The following is a 25,303-nucleotide window of genomic DNA, read 5'->3' as shown; positions in this document are numbered from 1 at the left end:
TGACATTTATGAATTAGTATTTAAACTCCTTCAAACGAGTTTTCTCAAACTGATTGCCGCCGCCGCTCGTGAGTACGTGGCTCGCTATACGTCACTGCCTACACTATACGTTTATTGTCACATAATGTGTGATAGTGTGGAGCTTAATAACTAACATAATAAAATAGTAACAAGTTAAAAAGTTTGTACCAAGCTGCTTAGTGTTAAAGCTCAGGTACAGGCATGAATTTTAAATTTAATATTTGGTTAATTGTACATAAATCAAATATTTGTAACAGAAATCGAGACGAAAAAACATGAATTTCACTTAATATGGTCAAATACAAAATTTGGCAAAATTCTTCCATAAAAACCAGGAAGACTTTTTTTCAGTAGTTAGGTAGTTAACCTAATGTAATAACATGTCTGGTGACTCCCTAGACGGTGAAAAAAGATGGTGGATATACGGTGGATAATTTTTGCTATAGCATGAAAATAAAAATCTGAAGTTGAATAAAAATATCAGAAATGTAATATTCAAGTTATATTAAATATATTTAGTCATCTGATAACATTTTTTACCACACCGTTTATTTTTCATAGCTTTTTAAAATGCCTCTCTATTTACAAAATGTGTGTTTAAACGAATAGAGATTTTACTGTGTAATTTAAACTATCCCCCCACTGATAAGAAAGTGCTTATTTTCAACAAACTCGTGTAACACAAGTAAAATCCCAAAAATTATGAAACATAGGGGAAACTATAGATCGATAATTATTGGAAGGTATGATCAATAGAAATTTTTTGCCCGCACCTGGCCTTTAACGGAATATAATTTTGTAAAAATAAATCGCATAAATAGTTTTTGTAAAATATGCGTATTTAATGTAAAACTAATGAAATTGAACATCATATCGTGCTGGACCGGTATGTTTGAACGGTTTGCATTTTACTGTAAAGGAGTGTTCGTGAACTTTGAAATGTTTGATTTGTATTTAAATACCAATAAATTATGTTGCGATAAAAGAGATAAAAATCGGCATTATAATGCAACCTGTGTGATTGGGCCGTTTGGTGTATGTGATATTAACGATCGCTTTACTGTGATGTTTACTTTTATTCTTTGTTTAGAATAGAGAGTATGTTTATTCAAGTACCCCAATTCCCCACATGTGACTACGGTAGCTCGTGTGATTAAATGCTACAGCCTGCAGACAAGAAACTGTATACGCTTTTTATCGTCATTATAAGATACTGTACTGTGCTAACCCACATGCTGTACTGTATTTATTCCACTGTATTCACATTTAAATACAATGTGAACATATCTATCGCTAATCATGACTATCAATAAAATGATGATTGTATGAGTATACATTCAGTTTGAGAAAAAATAATCAATGGTCAATAAATTGCTAATTAAATGATTTGATTCGATATCTCAAGTTTAGGTAGGCTACTCAGCGATCGGTTTACCTTCATTGATCAAGCGTCAAGAAAAAGGTCATTATTACCAAACACTGAAGCAGGTTGATTACACGAATAGGCCTATTATCATGTCTATTATTATGTGTGAAAGGCTATTGTATTATACATAGCGCAGGCAAACATGTCCACAATGAACAGGGTCTTAAACGATCGTTAAGAAGAAGACAAAGTTATATCGTGTATTGATTAAAGATGGTAGTACCCCGTGGAAGATTGAGAAACTTTGCTGTCGGCATTTTAAACCTTATTTAAAACTCTACGACCGATGACTATTTTAATATGATAGATAGGCCTATGCATCGACGGAACCAGACTACAAAGAAACCCGTTACCAGTGTTAACAGGTAAGTGTCGACATTGCGTGTCTATTTAGCCCTACACTATTCAAGTAGGCCTACTGATGGTCATAAGAGGGCAACTATATATACCTATACAGTTATGAGCATTATTCTACAATGTGAGTTACCATTAGAAATACGTGTGTATACCCGGTGAGATAAAATCACATGAACCATCTGATATAGGCCTACCCATGTTTTCTTTTCTCCGTTTGCAAATGAATGTACTGTTAGGAGGTGCATTACCACATGAAAAATATTGACTATTTTACCATCCCCTTTATGCCTAAAGTAATTTCAGATATCTTTTACCTGTATGTTCTTAAATTTAAGTATCTTTACAGTACTGTAATTATAATACTATGCATAATAACATGCCAAGCTTTAGCAGGTTTACAACTGTAACCATAGCAACGACTACCTTAGGCTAAATAATCCGTGAACCGACACGTAGGCCAAGGGGGACACTATTTATCCACTGTTAACAAAACAAGGGTTTTGTTGGTATGGTTAATCCATGAACGATTACATCGCTGTATGATCATTTTCGATCATATTTCTTTTTAATATCATACTTGTCCTTGAACACATAGGCTAATTTAATAAAATAAAAATCACAGGTGCCTGCAGAGGAACGTCTGAAACCAACGAATGAAATGCCTTTCAAGCCGAAGAGGGGATTGGTGGTGACGGTTTTGTGGGGTTGTGGGTTCAAGTTTGTAGATCGCTTTTCTCCTTTTTATACTATTTAAAAAGTGCATGAAGTGTAGCCTGCGTACCGGTTCGTAAAAAAAAAGGTGCATGGGGGAAATAGCATAACTGGCTCTAAATGCATCTCGGCATTTCATTAATAACATCTTTGTATGGTATAGATAAATATAATTCATTCATCCTTTTATTTCGGAATACCATGATTACAGAATACATCCATAGAAAAAAAAAAGAAGAAGCTTAATCTAAGTATTTATAAAACACGAATTTGAATAAAAAAAAATATTAAGTTTGGTTTTGAGTTAACATTTTGAGTATGCGGTATGTTTATTTGAGGTCAAAATTAAAAATGTGTATAACAATGTGTGTTACTCGTACCGTACCTGTTAGTATCAAACCAAACTATCGCTACATGTACACAAATCTGCATTGACATTCTTCGACACTTTTGCGACAGACTATTTGTCTGAAGTACCCTAACTAATGTAATGTTCTTCTAGGTCGCTTCACAACTTAATTATGTTCTGTGTGACAATACTAATCACCGTAATAGCAATCCACGCGAGAATTGCTTAATCATATTTCGATGCGGCAAAATCTTTTACGTTACAATTTGATTATTGTTCCTAGACTCGAAATGCATCTCCCATCGCTATTCATGTATGAAATGCACGAATACAATATAGGCCTAGTGCGTTTTTATTTTGTTGTTGATATTGATAATTATAATAACACAAATTGGTTCAGATAGGCCAATGATAAAAGATGAATAAATCTTACCGATGGGTTCACTGTATGGACCTACATTGTCGTCTGGATACCTCATTACATGCAAAGTTTTGGGTACCCTTACATTTTTCATTTTTGATGTAATGATGGCCTAACTTTTATTGTCTGAATATTCTACCTCATTACCACAAACACGCATTCTAATGAACTGGTTCGTTTTATGGACAAATTGAATGTTATTTATATCTTCAAATACTAAAGCGTGGTTTCCACTAGAACGCAACGTAACGCAGCGACGTATCGATGAAAAGTGCTGTATTGCGTAATCACAACTTATGATTAAAGCGTGGTTCCCACTAGCGACGCAACACAAGGACGTAACGCAACGCAAGTGAATTGACCAATCACAAGCGATGGCTTATTCGCTTGTGATTGCTAACTGTCTATAACTTCGCTTGTTATTGGTTAAAACGCTTGCGTTGCGTTTACGTCCTTGCGTTACGTTCTAGTGGGAACCAAGCTTAAGCGTTCCCACTAGCAACGCAGCCTACGCAACGTTTTCCCCCGCCTGCGTGAAATCAACCCAGCGATGTTTGTTGTAAAGTCGCGTCGTCGGTTCATTTGTGATACAGTATTACATAATCCAGCACGTTGTGTCAATGTCGCTTCGTTGTGTTGTGTGAGAACCACGCTTTATAAAAAAAAATAGGTGACAAGACGTAACACTATGCATCGTTAAATAAAAACCTCGTTAGATAATTAATCATATCTATTATTTAGTTTTATATTAATAATGATAAAATATTCATTTACTATCATAGTTTTTTAAAATGATTTGATAGTATATTACCTGTTCAATGGACGTATAATACATTTTAAGTTTAAACTTGAATACTTTTTACAGTGTGAAGGCAAGAAAATGGGAGAAGCTTATCGGTTGGTCAGTTAAGCCAGACTGTGACACGTATAACATTGGTAAGAAAATCATTGAAAGTCAGGCTATCATTTCTATAGTGTATGATTTGAATAGTTCCACTTGTTCCGAGGTCTCATATTTATATTAGATTACTGTATATACCAGCATGGGAGCCTGTTGAAGATAAGTCGTTTGCTTACAGTTTAGTTTATAGATTCCAAATACTAAATAAGAATTACTATACAAATTATATATAACAATTCTCTGTTGTTTCTTCAGGTATTGAGGCTTGGAGTAAGAGAAGATATAAAGAAAGTAAGTTAATTGAAAATCAGAACATAAATATTGTTACTATTGCTGCTAATATTGCAACTATTGTTGCTATAAATAAGATGTCCGGTGTTATTGGTTGGTAATAGTCCAACGAACATTTGTCAGATATACAATCATGGAGGCATTGATTATAAATACGGGAATAAATAAATCATGAAAAACTTATTGATAACATTACATATTAGGCCTACCGTACTGTACATCTCCTCACACATTAGTATTTTACTACCATTTATTCAATGAAGCACGTTTATGTATCTTCATTTCAAAGCTTTATATGATTTGTGTTTACATGTCAACTTTACAGATTACAACCACCTTTAGGAGAATTGTCTCTATAAAACATTTTTAATAACCTAACGTATAATTTCATCTTTGAAAATGACTAAAGCTATATTGTGTACCTTTTTCAGGCACTTCTGGAAATTCCGTTGAATATCTTTGTTCAAACGACCATTTTTGTAATGGAATATTAGACTGGGAAAGTTTCATCGACGATAGCTTGGAAAAACAAGAGGAAAGAAAAGTTGACAACGCAGTTGAAAAATCAGATTGTAATGGTAACTTAAAATTAGAAGAATTATCTGAAAAGAATGGCACTGACTTGGAAAAATCAATCATAAAAGTAGATAAGTATACAAGGAATGAAACATACTCAAACAATGTGGAACAAAATACAGTCGAAGCAACAGCATTTATTGATAATCCTAGTAGAAAAACTTATTTTAAAGAAGAAAACCATAAAGAAACTAATAAAAAAACGAACTATGTTAAAGTAAGACCAATCTCTTCAAATAGTTTACCTGAAAAGAAGCAAACTCGTATGCAACCGAAGCGACATGTTTTATCTGCAAACGATACATATTTGGACGTTCAGCTGGATATTTCAGCGGTAACGAACAAGATAAAATTTTCCTACACAAAAAAAGAAGAACCTAAACTTGGAACAAATGTATCTACAGACAATAACAATCACGTTAATGACATTGTTTCTAACTATAATCTGGATCATCTGCAATTACATAAGAAATACGTTTTACCAAATTCAGCAAACGTTAGTATTGGGGATTTGTTACACAGTCATCCACGTATCGAGAGGAATTACGCCAATGAAAGGGATATTGTATTTACCGCTCTGGCGAATGAGAATGGTGATGCATCAAAAAATACAACGCACAGTTTGCCTGATAATCAAACTTGTATTCAACTATCTCCTGGTCTGCCCCCCGTTAATCAGAATCATAAATCTAGTAATAGTGGCAATGAAATTAAAAACGTTGCTAGCATGCCAAGGATACCGTTATTGCCACAAAAGACGTCAAAATCCGCCGATGAAACGTTGATAAAGCAAATGAATGACCCTAAAGAAGAAACTACCCACTCATTTACGTCTTTATCTGGTTATGCCACCTACTCTAGAAGTAATGACATCGATGCTAACTATATTCCAAAGGTTGGTTATTAACATTATTCAAAATATAACTCTTCCAGTTAATCATATGTATCAATAACTAAGAAGTGGAACATTGTTAGCTAATAGAAGCCTGTTTTATATTTATTTATATATTAATAGGCCTAATTGAATTATTTAAAGGGAAAAATACAAAAGAGTGAGATGAAAATGTCCTGATGATACTTTCCCTACATTTTCGTATTACAAGTTCAACTCTTCTATTATCGAGGTGTCATAGTGCGCAAAAAGAGGTCAATGGAATGCTCTTTTTCAACATAATATATTATTCTATGTTACAATTATACTGATGATTATACTCTAATATTTTGGCTTCGATAAACATGATAATCCCCTTTTACTTGACCGTTAGACTTCCCCCACAAACCTACAGGAATTCTATACAACTATTTTTGGTTTCAAGAAGAATTTTAAAAATCGTCAGGTGAGAATGATTTGCATAGCACACTAATCCGGAGTTGATTCACTGGCGCACTTAATATTATCGTTGTAACGTTTTTACTTTTTGCACCAACAAGTTGAACCATTAACTACTATCAGTTTAATAGCAATGTGTTACTAAAACAAAATGTGATAATTATTGTATCAAATTAGAAAAGTGATACGAAATAATGTAATTAGGTTAATCACACCCTACAGTATTATTTCGATCTACTATTTGGGCACCGTTTCATACTTTGAATCTGACGTTAGGCCTACCGTTAAACTACCGTAGGCCTATGTCATTAAGAGTTAACAGAAAGGTGGTAGGCTATTATTATAAGCTAATTAATGACTTTGACACCGTGTGGAGCCGTGAAATGTGCAAAAAGTCACATTTGAAGGTAAAATGTTTGCACAAATGTGGTTGTTTGCACATTTGAAGGTAAAATGTTTGCACAAATGTGGTTGTTTGCACAAATGTGACTTTTTGCACATTTCACGGCTCCACACACCGTCGGGATATTTTTGAAAATTAAGTCTACTTTAAATTCTGAAATGTAGAATAACTGTACTTCCCAGATTCTTCAAATAGTATATAATTTTAAATACAATTCGAATACGGTTATATGTGGAATCGTTAATGTTTAACATGAACTTTAAAGACAATGCACAATAATTGTTATAAATAAATAAATGACAAAGATAAATCCTAACTAACTAAAAATAATTGTGTATTTGTGTGTATTATACGTTTAACTAATATTACTAATATTGTTATATTTTGTATTGTATTTTTGTATTTTGATGTAACCCCGAATGAATCACTGAATCAAAAGTGTTTCAGAAAAGCTAAAGTTACATGGACACTACACCTCCAATATTTAATTTATTTTCTATTTACTTAATACTTATTTTAATCTTGTGGCCATGACCTAAATTTTTCCTCCAAACTTGTTGGCCTTCTTCTGTTCTCTTGTTCTAATAGTGTAATTTTGTTCTTTATTTGTAAATGTGTGTGTGTGCAGAAAAATAATAAAAACAAAAACCTGCCAAACTACAAAACGGATCTACCGCATGCATTTGTATCTCTTCCAAGGTGCTTGGTTTTAACATATACCTATACGTTTTAAATATAGAGTAATATCGATAAATTATATATACGTGCATACAATAACAAGTAGTATTATCGTAGTATTATTATGTTACTCAACTATCTTTTTACAGCATCGTGGTCCACCAGCATTTAGAGCAGCAACTAACAAGACTCCGCTTCATCGAGCCATAGAATCAGCTCACAAAAAACTTCACGGTCCTCATCACCGTCTTCTCTCCAAAAGCAATTCAAGATTATCGGTAAGCTAAAATAAAATCATGACTGTCGCTAGCATTGTAAGTATCAATTAGTAAACCTTTCTAATGTTTTTTCTACTTGTTAGCACAAATTGCACACTAAATGACGCTAATCTGTAAATGCGTGTCTTGTTTTTTTGTAGATTAGTCGAAATTATGTGCTGACGATTCTTTTTCCTCGACCCTTGACCCTTGGTTTGATTAGTATGTTTCTTCACATAACAATGTTTGATGATTTTTAGTTAAGTAACAAAAAACAAATAGCGCATTGTGTATTAGCTAAATGGAGAATTTCATTTACGATGACGTATTCAAAAATTCCAATGGCTTTAATCTTTTTAAATTCTTAAGCCGAGAATGAAATGAAAACTTTATAATGTAATAATGTAGTTCATTTCCCTTATTTTATATATAACAAAACTAAGTAGCACGAACACAGTAACGATACTTATATTCCAAACAAGAACATATTTTGACTTTGGTAGACTAGACTATCATGTGGTAGCCTAATTAATCATTGGGGTATTTAAGCGTGGTTCCCACTAGCGACGCACCTCAACGCAACGCAGCGACGTATTGACGCAGTGTGCTGTATTTCGTAATCACAAGTGGGAACCGACGACGCAACCGTCGTGCTGCACACATCGCAGGCTTGATTTCACGCAGGCGGGGGAAACTACAATTATTGAAAAGGCATTTTCTTACGTAGGTTGCGTTACGTTGCGTCGCTAGTGGGAACCAAGCTTTAGGTGCAACAACCAGGCGTACGGTATAAGAAAATATCGGTAATATTTTACGCAGATGAATTATTAGGCCAAAGAAAAAATGTAGTTAAATAATTAAGTCAATAAGGACCGACAGACAAACATTCGTATTAAAGCACTAACAATTGACCAGTGTATTATTATTTACCGATAGGATAATGTTGCTGCTGAAACATCAGTCGAACAAAGACGCTGGTCAAGTTCGTTACCAAAGAGTAAAAAACAAGCTGAGATAGCACCCAACGTGAATAATACAGTAGCATGGAAGCAGGAACTCGAGTCTCATATTAGATATCAAAGATCAACGTAAGTGGTGAATACAATGGTATGAGTTATTCTGAATAATTTATTGCCAAGGACTATTTTAGAAATTCGTTTGTCCGTGGCAATGGAACATTCGGTTTGTTTTTACGTGAGATTTTTTTTTTATTTCAACAATATTTTACAAGGGTTAAGTTCATCGACCGAAGCTGATCATTGGAAACTCTCAGAGCAATTCTAAACGAACCCACCCATTTGTGGTAAAAAAAAACTTTTTCTCCAGCCGAAACACAAATATTCCCAAGTTTAGAGTTTTGAAAAATTTATTATCACATAAGGTCATAAGCCACGATTGGGAGAGGTGTGTATGTATGGGAGATAAATGACTAATATTAATAAGAATATTTTAGTCAGAAATGTAGTTCCTGGTTTTATAGATATTTTATTATTGTGTTTAAATATGCCGTTTAGAATCCAGAAATATACCTTAATTTACAGATCTCATACGAGAGTTTCTTCTCGTTTAAACGCGTCACTTAGCAATCCGATAATATCATCAAATGATACTACAATAACATTAAACAAGTGAGTATGTTGGTACAACTGTTGTAGTTCATGTTGTGATGTAGATAGACTAGAATTGAGTGTGTCTCTTGTAGTTGAATTCTAACTTTACTTCAATGATTTCCACTAATGCACTGAACAATGTTATATCAATATCAGATGTCACCATTGATTGACATACGTCAAAACAATATTATAAATGTATAACTAAAATGCAAAATGAAAGTAAATGTAGGAGATGACGTATGTACACACTAATGATCACTTGATTTGCCATTATACCGGTTTCATTGTGGGTGTACCACAGACAGTTTGCATCTTTGCCTATATTGAATTAATCAAACATTTACCAGATTCCATAGTGCTGTCACATCGACAATATTATTGCAATTGCATATTAACAGTATCATAGGATGATTTCGTAATACAGCATCTCATGTGTATCACATGTGTTACCTGTAACATGTACGGTTGGATTAAGGGTTAGTTAAGGGTGTACGTGGAACACATGTGATGCTGCAATATGCAATTTTCTTATGATACTGGAGAAATCTAGACACAGTATTGATAATCAGCTGCTACTAAACTACTACACAAAGGAATCTGTCTAAAAGACGTTTTTTCACCATGTCCAAAAATAATGTGCGAATACCAATTAGATAATGTTTATATCACAATCGTATGGGATTTTTTATATTTTTCTTCTGTTCTAAAATGGTCAGTAAAGCACTCTAGTTTCTTATTTTAGAAAAAAAAAGTTGATTTAATAGAACCTACAACTTACGCTATTCGTTTGTTTCTATACACAACTAGGCTAACTGGGTTTACATTCCTGAACTATTTTGTAAGAATATGACGTTATGTTTACTTGTTATTGAAAAGTGTGACGTTATTGTACATGCTTTACGTCAACATGTAACTTTATTAACTTTACGCTGTACACGAATACTACGTTGTACAAGATTAGCTGATAACGGCAACAATTGGAAATTGAATTTATATATTTGATAAATCGAAAACATGTACGATAACATATTGTTGTTGGTGGAATAAACGAGGAGCAAGCCTATATTTCAACACTACGACCATCCCCTATTCTGGGGACACTTTGCTATCTTCATTGTATTACTATCATGTATTTATGTATATGCTATCAGTATGTTGTTCTTAGATGTTTGTCTTACAACTTGTCACTAATTAGAAGCACTTGTGAATCTGTCGTATACTAAACTAATTTCAGTTAAATAAGTTATGTAACTATGTATGCCGTAGGTATCATAAAACACACATACACTTGTCTGCATTTATCTAATTATTACGTAACATCTTACAAATTATAATAATTGATTGGTCATAAAACAAATTAATAAATCAAAATATCAAAATTTGATTAATATCAACAAAAACACGATATGACGCATGTACGTGCTCTAATACAGACCAAGATGAAATAATTCATTCAATGGCCACCGAATTTAAATATGTGTTTTTGAAACCGAATTGTGCATTATTATATTACTGTTTATTAAATGATGGGTTATGTACGTGTTTTTACTATTCAGGTTATCAAGACGTAAGAAAACTCAACTACGTATCGGTGACAAGTTGTATAGTGTACAATCAGCCGGAACATCCCACACAAGGTAATTATGCCCACAACTCCTTTCACTGTCGTAACATTTTTACGATTCACCGCGTGTCGCCGCTGTTGAGTAAAAATTGGCATGCGCACGCTCAAAAACATATAGGCTATGAACATGGACAGAATGACAATTAGACTCAATAGTCACTATTAGCAGTTAAGTGCCTGTTTTGCCTTTCCATGCATTTTAAATATATGTTTTTTATTTTGCAGAAATTTGTATAAATAAAACCAAAAATAATATTGTAGGCCTATTGTTTATATAAATCTTTACATAATCATTACCGTGGCATAACAGTTTCTCTAGCCAAAAAGGTTTTTATAGTCACAGTTTGCAATGAACCATTGCGTACAGGGTTGAAGGGTTTTACATACATACGTAATATTTATAATATCATATTTTAATCAACAAACTGTTTTCTGTTTTCTTGAAGAATTAATGTGGAAAGGTGATTGTATAAATTAATCCGACAACAACATCGTGATTTACGTATTATTCGATCTTCATATAATTAGCGATTGTGTTCTCAATGACTTTGATTTAACTGCTATGTGGGTACAGTATTGTCTAAAATGGTTAACAGCATTATTATTTGATTGAACATCAATGGCGGAATACATTTAGTTTCAAAATTATATTACGCTTGCAGCAAATTTAGGGGGATTGTAAGACTACATTGGAGTGACTGGAAGATTATGCCTTGCAAGTTACAACGGTTACGTTTTTAGTAGTTTTATGACTCCACTTTCTCTTCAAATACTGATTGCCACGGATAGTAACATTGATCTTCTTGCATGCACCGAATCATCCTGCTGTCGATATGAACATGTTCAACTTTTGGAAAAACTCAAACATCAAACTAGGCGTTTGCATTTAAATAATATTATGGTACTGTAGTATGTGATATTTATGTTATAACACAATGGACCTGATCAAGTATGCCTATATATCTACCTCTCTGTATTTCGAAAATAGACGTGTCGCTTTTATATTTATATTTTATTAGTACATGTTAAGCTTTAGAAAGCACGGCAAATTATATTTTAAAACACTCTTTGATGAAACACATCACATTAAAGATGTCTTGTCCCCATGAAACATGATAAATCAGACATTGAATAGGCTATTTTGTAGTTTTAATAAAGTTAATCACTTACGTAGAAAAATAGAAAAGAGAAGAGATGAAAAATAGAATAATTACATTTCTATTCAATCTTTTATTTCGGAATCTCTGGTCTATAGTGGTCCATAGACAGTAAGATTACATACAAATGAGACTGTACTAATTAATAATAATAATAATAATAAATACTTTATTTTAACACGGAAAAGCTTGTGTCACCATAAAGGTGTTCTTCTACAAGGCAATTAAGCATTAAATGAGAGTTACCTTTTTATATTTAGGCCTTGGTATTATGTTTTTTTATGGTGTCATGAAATAAAATTTGAATTCAAAGACAAGTTACTGAAAAAAATTTAAATGCTGTGGGTATCTTAGTGGCTGGATCTCAATATAGAGAGTGAAGCAGACAGAGATAGGGTGACAAGCTTTTGGGAAAAACATATTGCTTTGTCAGAGCTGAGATATGAAGTAGTCGGGAGCTGCATTTTTGAGAAAAGGAAAGTAAGACAATGGAAGCACAGATTTATAAAAAGGTGGGTTAGAGAAAAAAAGATAGAAAACAAGAAGACGGTAAAATAGATAGATAAACATTATAATTGGGTGTTCACAATGAACACGAAGAAACATTTCAAATGATGTTTAATAATGAAAATGGGTGAATGTCAGATATGTCAATGGATTTTAACGATCTGGAAGTATGTTCCTAATGTCAAAAATTTCCAAATGGTTATGAAATAAAGTAGGGAGATTAATTGCATGTACCGATGTAAAATATCACCTGTATATTGCTGCACTAGCTATACACATACTGTAGATAAAATCTTATTTATTTTCATTCCAAAAGTACAGCAACCCATTGAAGTAGCCTCCGGTGTATGCGTAACATATATCATTCAGATTTCTTTCCTGATTTCTACTCTTGTTTCAAACGTAATGATTATCTATAAACGACCAGAAATGAGACATTGTAAAAACCACTTTCTGATTTGATGGCTCAGTGCAAGTTTAGCGTGTACTTTCATAAATACAGAGTTATTATTTCAGTTTGGTAGCCCGGGGCTACAAATGAATGAGTAACACAGACAAATAGATGGTCAAACAAGTGCCGAAACACATGCGGACTTGATTGATAAAAAAAACATAGAGGTATTATGTTTATGGCGGGTAATTATTCTCGAGAAAATTGTTAAATTATAGGCTGCCGGAACGTTAAGATAAAGTAGGCCTCTAACACATTATGTAGCATTTCTTCGCGTAATAATGGACAACCACATCAATGTAAAGCTAATAGGGTATAGATCATATAAAAATAATTGTATACATATAGACCTAGTTTAATATTTATGATTCAACGGATAGAAAATATTCATATAATATTCAAAACATACTATCGGTTTAGAGCTCATTTGTGATTAGGTTGATATCCATCACATTTCCTCAATAATTGCTCAAATTTATATTTATTCCTTGCAAATTCGATGCGTGTCTATTTATTAATGCTTATTAAGACAAATAGTGTATTTAAATTTAAATATAAAATAGGCAAACACGTCTTTAACCAGTGTATTTAACTGTATGATTACCTTTCTGATTGTATTTGATTACCAACGACGTTATATATCTAAAACTCCTACACAGAATGCCTTGTGTTCAAAGATAATCACTAGCTAATACAATCTGACAGCCATGTTACACTATTTAGAACTATATTGTGAAAACCTGATTAACTAATAAGCAAGCCTTCCCGTGTGTAAAGTTATCGGGCTGAAACCCCTAGGCTCCATTTAATAATGTTCGGTTGTAAGCGGACCAAACCCCTAAGGCGCTACCCACTGATGCAAAAGTACTAATAAAATCGATGGTTTTCCTGTAAATCAGTCGTATTTAAACAATACTATAGAAAATTATACTTATTCCTATTAGTACTATTTCTTTTTTTAGAATGAATGAATAATTACTTAATAGATAATGTAAATTTACTGTTCCAATTAATTTCTTTTTATGACAGCAAATTGTCTACGTTATTTAAACACTGAAACAAGCATACAATATCTCAATAGCTGCATACATTTGGAACCATTAATTTCATGATTGTTAGTTGAATAATGTTGCATATTATCATTTAGTATATTTTGACCTACGTTACGTCAAATGTAAGACGTGGAAATGACAGTTTTGGTGCACAAAACTCAATAGGGAATAGCGACCAAACTACGTCATGTTAATTCATCGTGCGCATGCGGAGATATTAGGACGTGGATCCTCGCTTCCCACCTCGACACATGTTTGATGCTTAGGTCCAGATGGCGACCTATGATACATCCATTGACCTGACCTAGGATGGTTGTCGGTCGTCGCAAATCGAAGGTTCCCTTAACAGAGTAATGTGCTCTTTAATCATTTATACGAACTTCACAGATCTTCACATATATCTTCATTTTGGTGCCAACAAAATATCTTTATGGCTTTGTGTCATTTTGGTAATGGTCTTTACTAACGTTTCATTCGCGTTCCTACGGATTTTTTTCGACAACCATTGTGTTAATCTCTCCTTAATCGCAATTGAAGGAAATCAATATAGTTTACTAAAAATTGTTATTACATCATTTTTGTCAAACATTTATACTGGGTATGTAGGTCATTGTTTGGGATAAGGTTCATCTTTTAGTTAATGCTTGCTCATAAACTAACGAATAATCTTAAATTATGTACGATTTTCATTTTTTATTCAGTTGGTATAAAAATCAAAATTGTTACTTTTCAGATCCAAACGTTTTCTTTACGATTTTTTTTTTATTGATACCGCCCGTTTTCGGAATTTGCAATAGATATTCAAAAGCCCATGAATTTCATTTAGAAGGCGTCATCGTATAAAATACATAATTCTCTAAATAATTTCTTTGACCGTGTTCTATTTCTCACAGTCACATTGAAGTACTATAATTAAGCTAACGTTAAGGCTAACTACATTAAAAAGTATAAATACTAGTACGCTTGCGATAAACATGTAATAGAATATAAGATGACATATCATATGTTAATGAATACTGTGAAACCATTGATTAAAATATGGATAACCTATCAATACTGATGTGTTACTTGCCAATACGTTTGCTTTGTATCTTTTTTGTAATGTTTTTATTTTTTTTTGCACGGATAACATCCACAACTGTCCAAATTATCGTCCTGATTTCTTTGTTAAAATAGCTATGTATATAGGCATAAACATACCATATTAGTTTTATTCAATAGCATCGATATTTTCTAACACAGAATCTGATTAAAATCTGGAGTTGTCTTCAATATAGACCTAAATACGATCTCTGTTTCAATTTCTAAACGTTTTGTTTCTGTTTTTTTTTTTTGGTCACGTGTTTATTTTTAATTTTTATAATGATAGGCCTACATGATGTTTGTATTCATAGTGTGTCTTTGATACATTGTGTATAACTTAATGTGAATTTTACGGATTTGTTTTAACGCATAAAATGTGTATTGACAAATCCGCAACCATCAGCACATCGTAATGAAAGATTAACAATGATCTTGGATTATTAAAAACACTTTCAGAATAATTGAAAATAGTTCCGGAAATTATTCTAAACATAATTGGGAAAAAACATTGTTGATATACGCTAAAGTTTTACTAAATAAAAGATGTTGAAGGAATATGCCTGTTACGTTGATTATTTTATATAGAAAATGATTAAATCTGATATTTAAAATCACGTGGGGTTTTCAATATTATTGAAATCTTGAACAGTTGTTTTTACATGTTGGTGTATTATTGAAGCGGTTTGGTTAATTTTGGTCAAATTACATTAGGTTTGAACTGCAAACGTAACTTCGCGATTCCTGCATCATCAGCGCACACTGCTTTTGGTAATTAAGTCATCCAATTGTACGACTTCTTATAAACGACCAATTAAGAATCCTGATTTGATGACGTATTCTCAGCAGCCAATGAGGTACCAGTAGTATTTTTGTTTCAAATGATGAACATTAAGTGTAAATTACGTAATTAGTGAAAGCGTCATTTTATTTTAGTTTGTTTTTCACCTTAAGACCAATCATTATAGTTCTATATCTATATCGGAGATATCTTTACTTCTCTCATTCTCAGCCTACGTTGTTCGGAAGTAACTTGATTTTGTAGACGTCAGCATAACTTTTCATCTTTTGTATAAAAAGACTGCGATTCCAAATATCTTCCATTTGTACCCAAGCTGTCTTCAACAAGCGTTCCAAAGGTAAGTCTTCTTTAATATTCTGTTTTTGATTGTATTTTTCATTTATACTTTATTGGATTTATCAGTCAATGTGTTATCATAATGTAGATAACAGAGATAATTTATATTTCGTTAAAAATAATGTTTCCGATGGGAATGGAAAGTTGTATTATAATCATAATGCGGCTTGTAGATCAGCATAAAACGTTGATTCATAAGTAATAAATCCATTCTTTTATTTGAAAATAATGCGCAATAGCAAGGAAGAGCGGATGAGTAATCTCACTCTTATTATTTAAGTATAATAGACAAAAGATACATAATTTAAAGAAAACACATTACAATATAATAATATAATAGTCATACATACTCATATATTCTTTAAAGACAATACTGTTCTATCTTGATAGTATCTTTCCGAAGTATTACAGTAATAAACTTTTTAAAATACTCACTCTCTATCGGCTGGCGTACGGTAACTCATGCAGGGCTTTTTTTTTAATCGCAATTCAATATTCGGATAAATGTGTTTATGTTGCCTTCTTTTCAAATAAGAAAATTGTTTCTCTATATTAAAATTCGACATTTTAATAAATATGTTTAGGTTGCCTTCCTTCAAATAAAACAAATATTAATAGAGATAGAGACAAATATAGATTGAAACTTCTTTGCTCAGATTAAATGAACGCATTTTATTGAATTGTTCTATCAAATTTCTTTCGACGATTTAAAATAAAATATTGATTGACACCAACATTAAATTGTGTATATACTGTGACTTCCTTTTCTCTTTCAGATTAAAACATTGATTGAATCATATTCTATACTATCAATAAATCTGATTTACAACGACTTCCTTGCATGTATTAAATAAGAAACCATGATCTTCTCTATTACCATCAAACACTGGGACTTTTTTACCGAAACTCTTTACAAATTGTAAAATTCTACTACAGATAAAATCGATTATCATACTTCAAAAAATATATTTACATTCTAAAAATCTAATACCATTTTAAAATTGTATTCAAATATTTTAAAAGTATTTAATTAGAAACTCAGCTTTATGAAAATTTAAAGGACCACGAACATTTTCTACCATTTTTGATATCAAAGATTCTAATTTCATAAGTTTAAATCAAATAAAGAGAACAAGATTTATCCCGATAATGTAATTATTTATTAATCTATCCGTGTATTGTACGTGTATCAAATACACGGGTAAATTAGATTTGTAATTGCGTGGTACGTATATGTATCCTCGTTGGTGCCAAAACTAGTCGTGTAATTAAATTGTATTTTCGTCAACAAGACTATATCATATAATAACTTTGAAAGTAAATATTCAGTTAAACAAAACCATCACCCACTTATTATTTCTAATTAGAATATACTCACTTGGAAGCCACAATTGATAATTCTGTAATTAAATTTCTTTTTATTCAAGATATATTGTCCCCCTGAAATAAAGAAGTTAATCCCTTTACTGATAAATATTCCGTTTTACCGTCAAATTAGTTATTTACTTCGACCAAAAATTTTACCGGAAAAAATATTTACCTGATAAAACCAATCCGTAATTTAAAGAAATATAGTCAACTGGAACGTTCTTCTTTGGTTTCACAATTAAATGATGCGTTTTGTAAGGTTCCAAGATCTCGATGTGTAGCAGCTGAGGAACAAACTAAAACATGCAAGCAATGTACTTTACCATTACTATATCAACGAGTAGTCATTAATTTTGCTATTCGCCTACCTGTTTCTGAATATATTAATTAACTAGATAATTTAATTATTAACATGTTTAATCGTTAGCTAGGCTATGTCTTGTCTGGCATATTAAAGGCCCATAAGCAGGGTTGATATTGAATGATGTTAAAAAGATCAACATTTTAAATATCAATCAAAGACTTACAGTAATTTATGTATAGTTTTGTACTAATGTTATATGTTACATCAATAATCTTAATTTAGACGCAGCATAATAATTATTATATTATCCATTTTGCTAATAACATAGACAAAAACTAAACAATGAAATGATAGTATCATTCTCCATGTACGAAAATGGGGATTCGTTTTAAAGTGTACACATTAACAAAAAAAAAACATTAGTTAGTATTTTTAAGTAATTTAAGAGACAATAATAATTATAGTTTGAACTTAAGTACAAAATAGTTAAAATATAAAATTAAAATATAGGGCTACCTATTTGAGGAAAAAACAGAGGAAGATAATGTGGATTCGCAATAATTCCAAAATATACGCAGTTTTATATCTAGGGTAAGCAAGGATTACCGTATGTAACTCCTTGATCTAAGTGAAATATATAGCAGTTTATCGACTTAATAAATAAAGTAGTTTTCCAAGTAACAATTGTTTTAGCAATATGCTTCTAACAAATACAATTTATTTACATATAATATGAAATAGCTATCGAAAACTTCAACCTCGTTTTGTTCGTTCTATAATTGCTATTTTACTTAGTGCTAATATTCTAAACGTAAGCGCCCAGTACTATTCACCTAACACTAGTCTATCTTAATGAATTGATAGCTGTAGGTTGAAATTAATTTAGTATAATTGTATGACGGCTTTCTTTAAACATGAAGACTATATATGGTATTAAATTTCATTGATACAAGAAATGTGTCTTCGCTTGTATGGTAGACACGAAAAAAATATGGTACTTTAAAAATAATTACTTATATGTAGATAGTTTAATTGTGTTATTGCTTACAAACTGGAGCTTCAGAATAATTTACAAATTACTATAGACCAATGTTTACGATAAAATAAAATAAAAATATTTCTAAGAAAGTAAAAAATGTGCAAACAGTAATTGAAAATATACATTGCACAATTTCTTTTGTGCGCATACCCTTTTAAAAAATGCATTTGCAAAGTTTCTAGCAGAATAATGTATGACTGTATTTATTGATTCTAGGTCAATATTCACTAAAAATCGGAATTTCTATTGTAAGAGCAAGTAAATAAATATTCAATCTATTGAATAATATAAACATTAGATGAAACGGTATAAGGCTTACGTTGTATAAAAACAAGTAGGTATTTCTACAATATTGTCTTGACTGTTATTAACTGTAACGCTTAGTTCTCAAGGAAGCGAAACAGAAACGTTACAAGCGACGCAACGTAATTTGACCAATAAAAGGCAGCAGTTTGAAGTCGTTTGTGATTGGTCAACTTACGTGTATTGCGTGCATGTCCTTACGTTGCGCAATTGTAAGAAATTTTAATTTTACTGTGTTTTGCCAGGTAGATGTTTTATTATTCATGTTAATTTATATGTAATTATTTCTCTTTCTATGGACCAGATAATCCGAAGTAAAAGATTGAACGAATGAATGAAAATAAAGTTTATTATTGAAAGCTTGCGTTTAGAAGAGACGTATTTGCGTATTATTATAAATTATTATGGTAACACTGTGCATTAAAGATCTGATAAAAAGTTTCGGAAAAGTGAAAGAGTCAAGTTAGATGCAGAGTGAAGATGAATGATATTTGAATTTACTTTACAATTTATTATTGTTATTATTATTTTTTTTTTTTTCAGATGCCTTTTAATGTAGGAAATGTCTTATCATGCTGCATACTTATTGCCATAGCATTTCAAACAGGTACATGTGTTATAATTTTGTTTTATAAATCCAATATTGGATTTAGGCCCTCTATGGACACACCAGCAGTGCAGTGCCTGACCAGTCAGCGCACCGGGAGGCGATCCCCTACTCGTTTTGAATATTGTACCATTTTATTTTGTTAATTGAAAATATTATCACATTAGCAGATATAAAATAATGGTGGAAAATTACTTTTATTAATTAAAATTATTAATGTTTAACTAAATAAAAATGGTTTTGTTACAGTAACATCCGTACCGTATGGAAATTCAGACGAATCACCTTTAAAAAGAGGTATAATATATTCATGATTAAATCAATTATTCATTCGTTAATGTATGCATGTATTTTGATTTACATTATTTATATAATACAATAAAATAATATTATAGATCAAGTTATCAATTTAAGGGAGCACACAAACATTTTTTTCATAGTACTGTATACAAATATTGCAAATGATATTTATTAAATAAATAATTTTTTTGATATACGTAAATAAAGAAAATACAGAAAACAAACGTTTGATAAATAAATAATGAGTCCTTAAAGCCACTTTGTCGGTAATACACGTCTGCGTTGTATCTATTGATGTGTTTATTTATTGTTAACATGCAGTCTGAATAAATGTCTCGGTATATTCCAAACCTAAATAATTATATAAAACAAAGAAGTAATTAATTTAATATAAGTTTGTAACACTTTTACAGTTTTCTGGGTTAACAAGAAAGCAAGTTCATCATCAGGTAGGTTATAGTTCTACAATAATTATATAGCTACGAATTAAATCTGAAAGAATAAACGAAAATAGAAATAAAAATTTGAAAAAAAGCGTATAATTAATTTAGATTTTTTTTAAATTTTATCATTATACGTATAAGTATATTGCCTTATTGTGGCGAAATTTAAAAAAAAAGAAAATAATATAGCACACACACAATAGTGGCTAGTCGACCGAATAACCATTAGACGTATAGCTTGATTATCTCGGTTTAAAAAAAAACCAATTATGTGTATTTAAAGATATATTGACTAAACAAATAAAAACAAAATTACAATAACTAGCTGCTTATTTTCAACTTTTATTATATTTATTATAATTACCATTTCAATCACGCCCTCAGCGACAACTTTGGCTCACTTCACGTCGTTTGCGGCGCATTTCATTATTTGGATACAAGACATTACAATGATTCCATGTGAATGGATTTAGAGTTCCCATTATGTAGTAGCTTTATTTTTTATAAAGTAAGACAAATATTATTATTGTTTAATTCCAAAGGAAATGACATGTTTGCTGTTAAACTACAAGATGTAGAGAACATTTTTGGTAAGAATTGTTAGCTATTTATTTACGATTTATTAAATAGCATGATTGATCATAAAGGGATAAAAACTGGCAATCAATCATTTATTCATTCATTCATTTAATCTTTGTAATAATTATTTAGTACATTTCATATCTGATGTGTAATTTTCACAAATAATTTCAACAAAATTGTCTACACATGCATACTATCCTACGGGTTAATATCATTATCTCAATTCCATCAAGAAAATGATCACAATTACATCATAATCGTTCTGTTAAGTGTTTAGTTTTAATTGTTGTTATTCAAAACAGTTCTGTTTATGTTGTATGTACATTAATGATCACTAATCAAAGTGTGTATGTCTAGGTAACCAGGGAGTTACAACTCCCTGGCTTATTTTACAACTCCCTGATGTAACTATGTAACTTGTTTGGCTTTGTAGATTGCTACAGCGGATTCTGTAACCTAGAGTTCGTAGACTGCTCCAAGGCATGCGTCTTATCACAAGATTTTTACTGTGCTGGTAAATGCAAACAGCAGCAAAAGAAATGTGCATTTGAATGTATTAGTGACGTAGGAATCGACTTAAAACATGTATGTACGGAATTGGCTTCGAAATAAAATCATTGAAAATAATAGAGCGTTTCATATTTTATACAAAATCAGTTTGAGTTAGATGGAAAACTTTCGATAATTAGGTGGCAAAATGTTGACTTGGATGGGTAAGGTATGTCGAAGGATATTATAAACAAATGTATATACTGTGCCTCTAGTGAGTCGTCACTGAAAGTTTTATATCTTAAAAATCTGAAGACATCCTCATTTGTGTTTTTATGTTTTTAAACATTAAATTTGTAAACCATCTTAAACGTTGTAATTTGGTGTTAATTACAATAATACTATAGATTATTTTTATTATGAAGTGAATGTTCTAGTTCAAAAAGAAACTTTTGGAACATGAGGTATACTCTAAGAATTAGATAATAAATATTTCTGCAAGTTCATTGGTACAAGAGGAGAAACATGGTATTGAATAACGTAGGCCTACTTAGGGTTATATTTGCCTAACGTGTATCTATATATTTGTATGTCTATGTTAGAGAGCCATTATAATTTAGTTTGAAAACGTAAATTTTCGATTCAAATTATTGATACTGATTACGTTTCAGCACATATAAATAAAAACATTTAACATTATATAGAATGATGATAAATTATGATTAGCACCATGGTGAAAATATAAATGTAAAAATGTACTAATTGTGAATTAATAATAATATATTATTGATAAATAAGCATTTTAATGAGATAGAGTGTTCTGTGCGTTGTTAGCTGAGAACATGTGTTAGTTCATTGAAGATATAAAAGTATCGCAAATTTATGATCTCTTTGTTTTTTGTCTCTTATTATAATGTAATTGCGCTCTTTATATGAATGTTGAATACATCACAAATTCTTGTAAATGTTCCGGCAGATTATATAGAGATTGAAAAACAGTAGATGACGTCATTGAGAGAAATCAAATGCACCTGTGTTTGACTACTAAATAATACGTTAGGATTTGAATTATCCCTGTTATTAAAAATGATCCTAATCATACAGCTATACTACGGACGCTTTTTTTTTTACGCCGATAAAAATATATTTAAAGGAATATTGTGTTTAATAAATAGTTTCAATTCAATTTCAATATATGATTAATAATAGAAGCCAAGGTAACTTACAGTACTGTACTGTACCTTAACATTGATCATGCATCCATAACCAGGTACAGTTATTCATTGAAATGTTGTGGTTGGTATGTCGGTTATTGTTTGAAATGATGGACTTTTGATCCAGTCGTTAGAAACAGTGACGAATTGCAGCTGGCTTGATTTTCCGTACATAATTCCTGACAGTCACTCTTCGGCGGCTAGCATTGTTTTTTTCCTATGAGGCTAAGGCAGAAATCATGAATAATTCATTAGCTTAATTATTTTCTATTATAAAGAATATTGCAAGATAGCTGATCTATACTTCCTAAATATACTAAACCTAACTCTCTAGATAATCTCTCTCAACTATAAAAACATGTTCTTGATAGACCTTGAACCAAGGGCTCCAGTTTAATAGGTTACAGCCTTTAAATTGCATTTTCTTGAAAAAAAATCCCTGTACCCACTAGACCAAACATTTCGGTTGGCAAACGCTGTTTAAACACATTAATTAATATCTCTCCATGCGTATATAGCGCACACTCTAATGTCCCAAATTACGTCATAATTATGTTAATGAATTATTTATGATTTCTGCCTTAGTCTCGCCTGAGAGGTATAATTTAAAAAAAATATTAATGCCGGCGGCTAAACTCGGATATACCATTATCTTCAAGGGTAACCTATTTCCTTTCTTATGTAAATTGTCTGAATTTAATACATATTGTGGTAAGAGAAAAAAGTCAGACCAAGGACGGCGAAGTGCGGATGATTTGGACGATGTGTAATGTAATATGCTTATATGACCTGCTTATGCTACTTGATTTTTATAAAGTAGGTAGGACTAAACAACCGACAATATTAACAAAATATACTTATTCTATAAAAGTGTCTTCACGATATGTCACTCTTAATCTGCGTCTGTAGGAATAACTATCACAGCCTTCAAACGCAGAAGTTACTGATTTGTTTGTAGTAATTTAATTTGAAACAGGAAGACATGCCTTAAATCAAGGGTTACAGGCAGATAGGGTATTTGAAAAATAAGCTCAATTCACAGAATTCGGATTGAACTTTTCATAAAGGATAAAGTACTGTAATTATATAGCTGTATTAGTATTAATAATGAAGAATTACAAAATTTACCACATAATTTACTAGGATAATAATACACCAATATTTATAATGGAAGGACCTCATTTTCATTGAACCTGTGATAGAAAACAAACATTTATTTATTTATTTATTTATTTATTCGGTATATAAAAATATATTACAAAACGACAGTCAAGGACTGAAATGAATTGCATTACAAATGACTAAAAATTAGTTAAAATTGCTATAAAAATAGAAACATCTTATTAAAATTAGATATCGTACCATAAAATTAAAAACATACATGAATAAAAAACCTTAAAACATTCACTTATTACATATCTAAAAAGAGCTAGTGGTGCCTATTAATTATATCCACCATGGTGGGAACTGGAGACGACCTAAGTCTGCTGGTTTTACAATGAGGTACTTCTAGAAAGTTGTTGAATCTGAGAGACCGAGCTGGCTTATGAAGAGGGGGAAGTATAACATTGTTTATATATTTTATCATGCCATGGCAACGGACTAAAATAATAATAGCACCAGCGATAAACATCACAACTGGTAACTAGCATCTGACTTAGAAGGTTATATCTAGTCATATCTTCGCTGCAAATTAAAAACAACTTAATGCCATTATTGAGCACTAAAATACAAAATTCTGGTCCTCTACGGAATATATGATTATGATAGGTCCATGTCAAAACCAATAATCCTTACAAATTCTTTACTAATTTAAAATTGAAATGCATAATGTTTTCCAAAAATTGTTATTATTTACTCAGTTTCTGTGCCAATAAATTGATATGAACTTTTTGGCAACATAAATACAGGCTTTTATACTATACATCATATGTTTCTGCACGTTTTGTGTTCTTGTCCGCGCACGTTATTCGTCAATTAATGGTCAAAACTTCCTGCAGCTTAATTCAATTACATGAAGTAATACATCAAAGACGAATCACTGAGAAGTAAACAGTTCTTATTTTCCTTCAATAGTTACAACACGTTTCTACTTAGACTCTTATACAAACCGTATATCTTTTGTTATGGTACATTGACTACTTTACTGATTTCAATAATGAAGTTTTCATCATTAGTTGCTGTGTTCATCATCTGTACAATTGTGGACAGGGCGTATTCAGCTCAATTTATAAGTCGAAATGAAGAAAAAGATTACCGTGAATTCTTTTACAAAATATACTCACATTTTAGTGGAGCAGCAAAGAGCGGT

At 31.4% G+C, this 25,303-nt stretch overlaps 2 protein-coding genes across 2 annotated transcripts; both read left to right on the top strand.

The window, feature by feature from the left end:
• Positions 1–1,747: 1,747 nt before the first annotated feature.
• LOC140051942 (uncharacterized) lies at positions 1,748–12,463 on the top strand. The gene is made up of 8 exons (XM_072097295.1): positions 1,748–1,812; positions 4,151–4,221; positions 4,442–4,477; positions 4,909–5,948; positions 7,614–7,742; positions 8,658–8,809; positions 10,891–10,971; positions 11,405–12,463. Exons 1-8 carry the CDS (start codon positions 1,748–1,750, stop codon positions 11,421–11,423), a joined length of 1,593 nt encoding a protein of 530 aa, XP_071953396.1. The 3' UTR covers positions 11,424–12,463.
• A 3,708-nt stretch (positions 12,464–16,171) lies between these two features.
• Positions 16,172–22,647, top strand: LOC140051817 (uncharacterized). The gene is made up of 6 exons (XM_072097135.1): positions 16,172–16,344; positions 19,901–19,964; positions 20,214–20,261; positions 20,678–20,713; positions 21,250–21,297; positions 21,723–22,647. The coding sequence occupies exons 2-6, from the start codon at positions 19,901–19,903 to the stop codon at positions 21,899–21,901; spliced, it is 375 nt and encodes a 124-aa protein (XP_071953236.1). The 5' UTR covers positions 16,172–16,344; the 3' UTR covers positions 21,902–22,647.
• Positions 22,648–25,303: the final 2,656 nt, after the last annotated feature.

Source organism: Antedon mediterranea, chromosome 6, assembly GCF_964355755.1.
Source record: "Antedon mediterranea chromosome 6, ecAntMedi1.1, whole genome shotgun sequence".
NCBI lineage: Eukaryota > Metazoa > Echinodermata > Crinoidea > Comatulida > Antedonidae > Antedon > Antedon mediterranea.
This window is presented reverse-complemented; position numbering and strand designations above follow the sequence as displayed.

Bases quoted from the DNA above. Each gene is read 5' to 3' on its own strand.
- LOC140051942 (XM_072097295.1), top strand. From the start codon at position 1,748: ATGATAGATAGGCCTATGCATCGACGGAACCAGACTACAAAGAAACCC. The intron at 1,813-4,150 runs GTAAGTGTCGAC...TACTTTTTACAG, and splicing joins CCCGTTACCAGTGTTAACAG to TGTGAAGGCAAGAAAATGGG. The intron at 4,478-4,908 runs GTAAGTTAATTG...TACCTTTTTCAG, and splicing joins TAAGAGAAGATATAAAGAAA to GCACTTCTGGAAATTCCGTT.
- LOC140051817 (XM_072097135.1), top strand. From the start codon at position 19,901: ATGCCTTTTAATGTAGGAAATGTCTTATCATGCTGCATACTTATTGCC. The intron at 19,965-20,213 runs GTACATGTGTTA...GTTTTGTTACAG, and splicing joins TGCCATAGCATTTCAAACAG to TAACATCCGTACCGTATGGA. The intron at 21,298-21,722 runs GTAAGAATTGTT...TTGGCTTTGTAG, and splicing joins AGATGTAGAGAACATTTTTG to ATTGCTACAGCGGATTCTGT.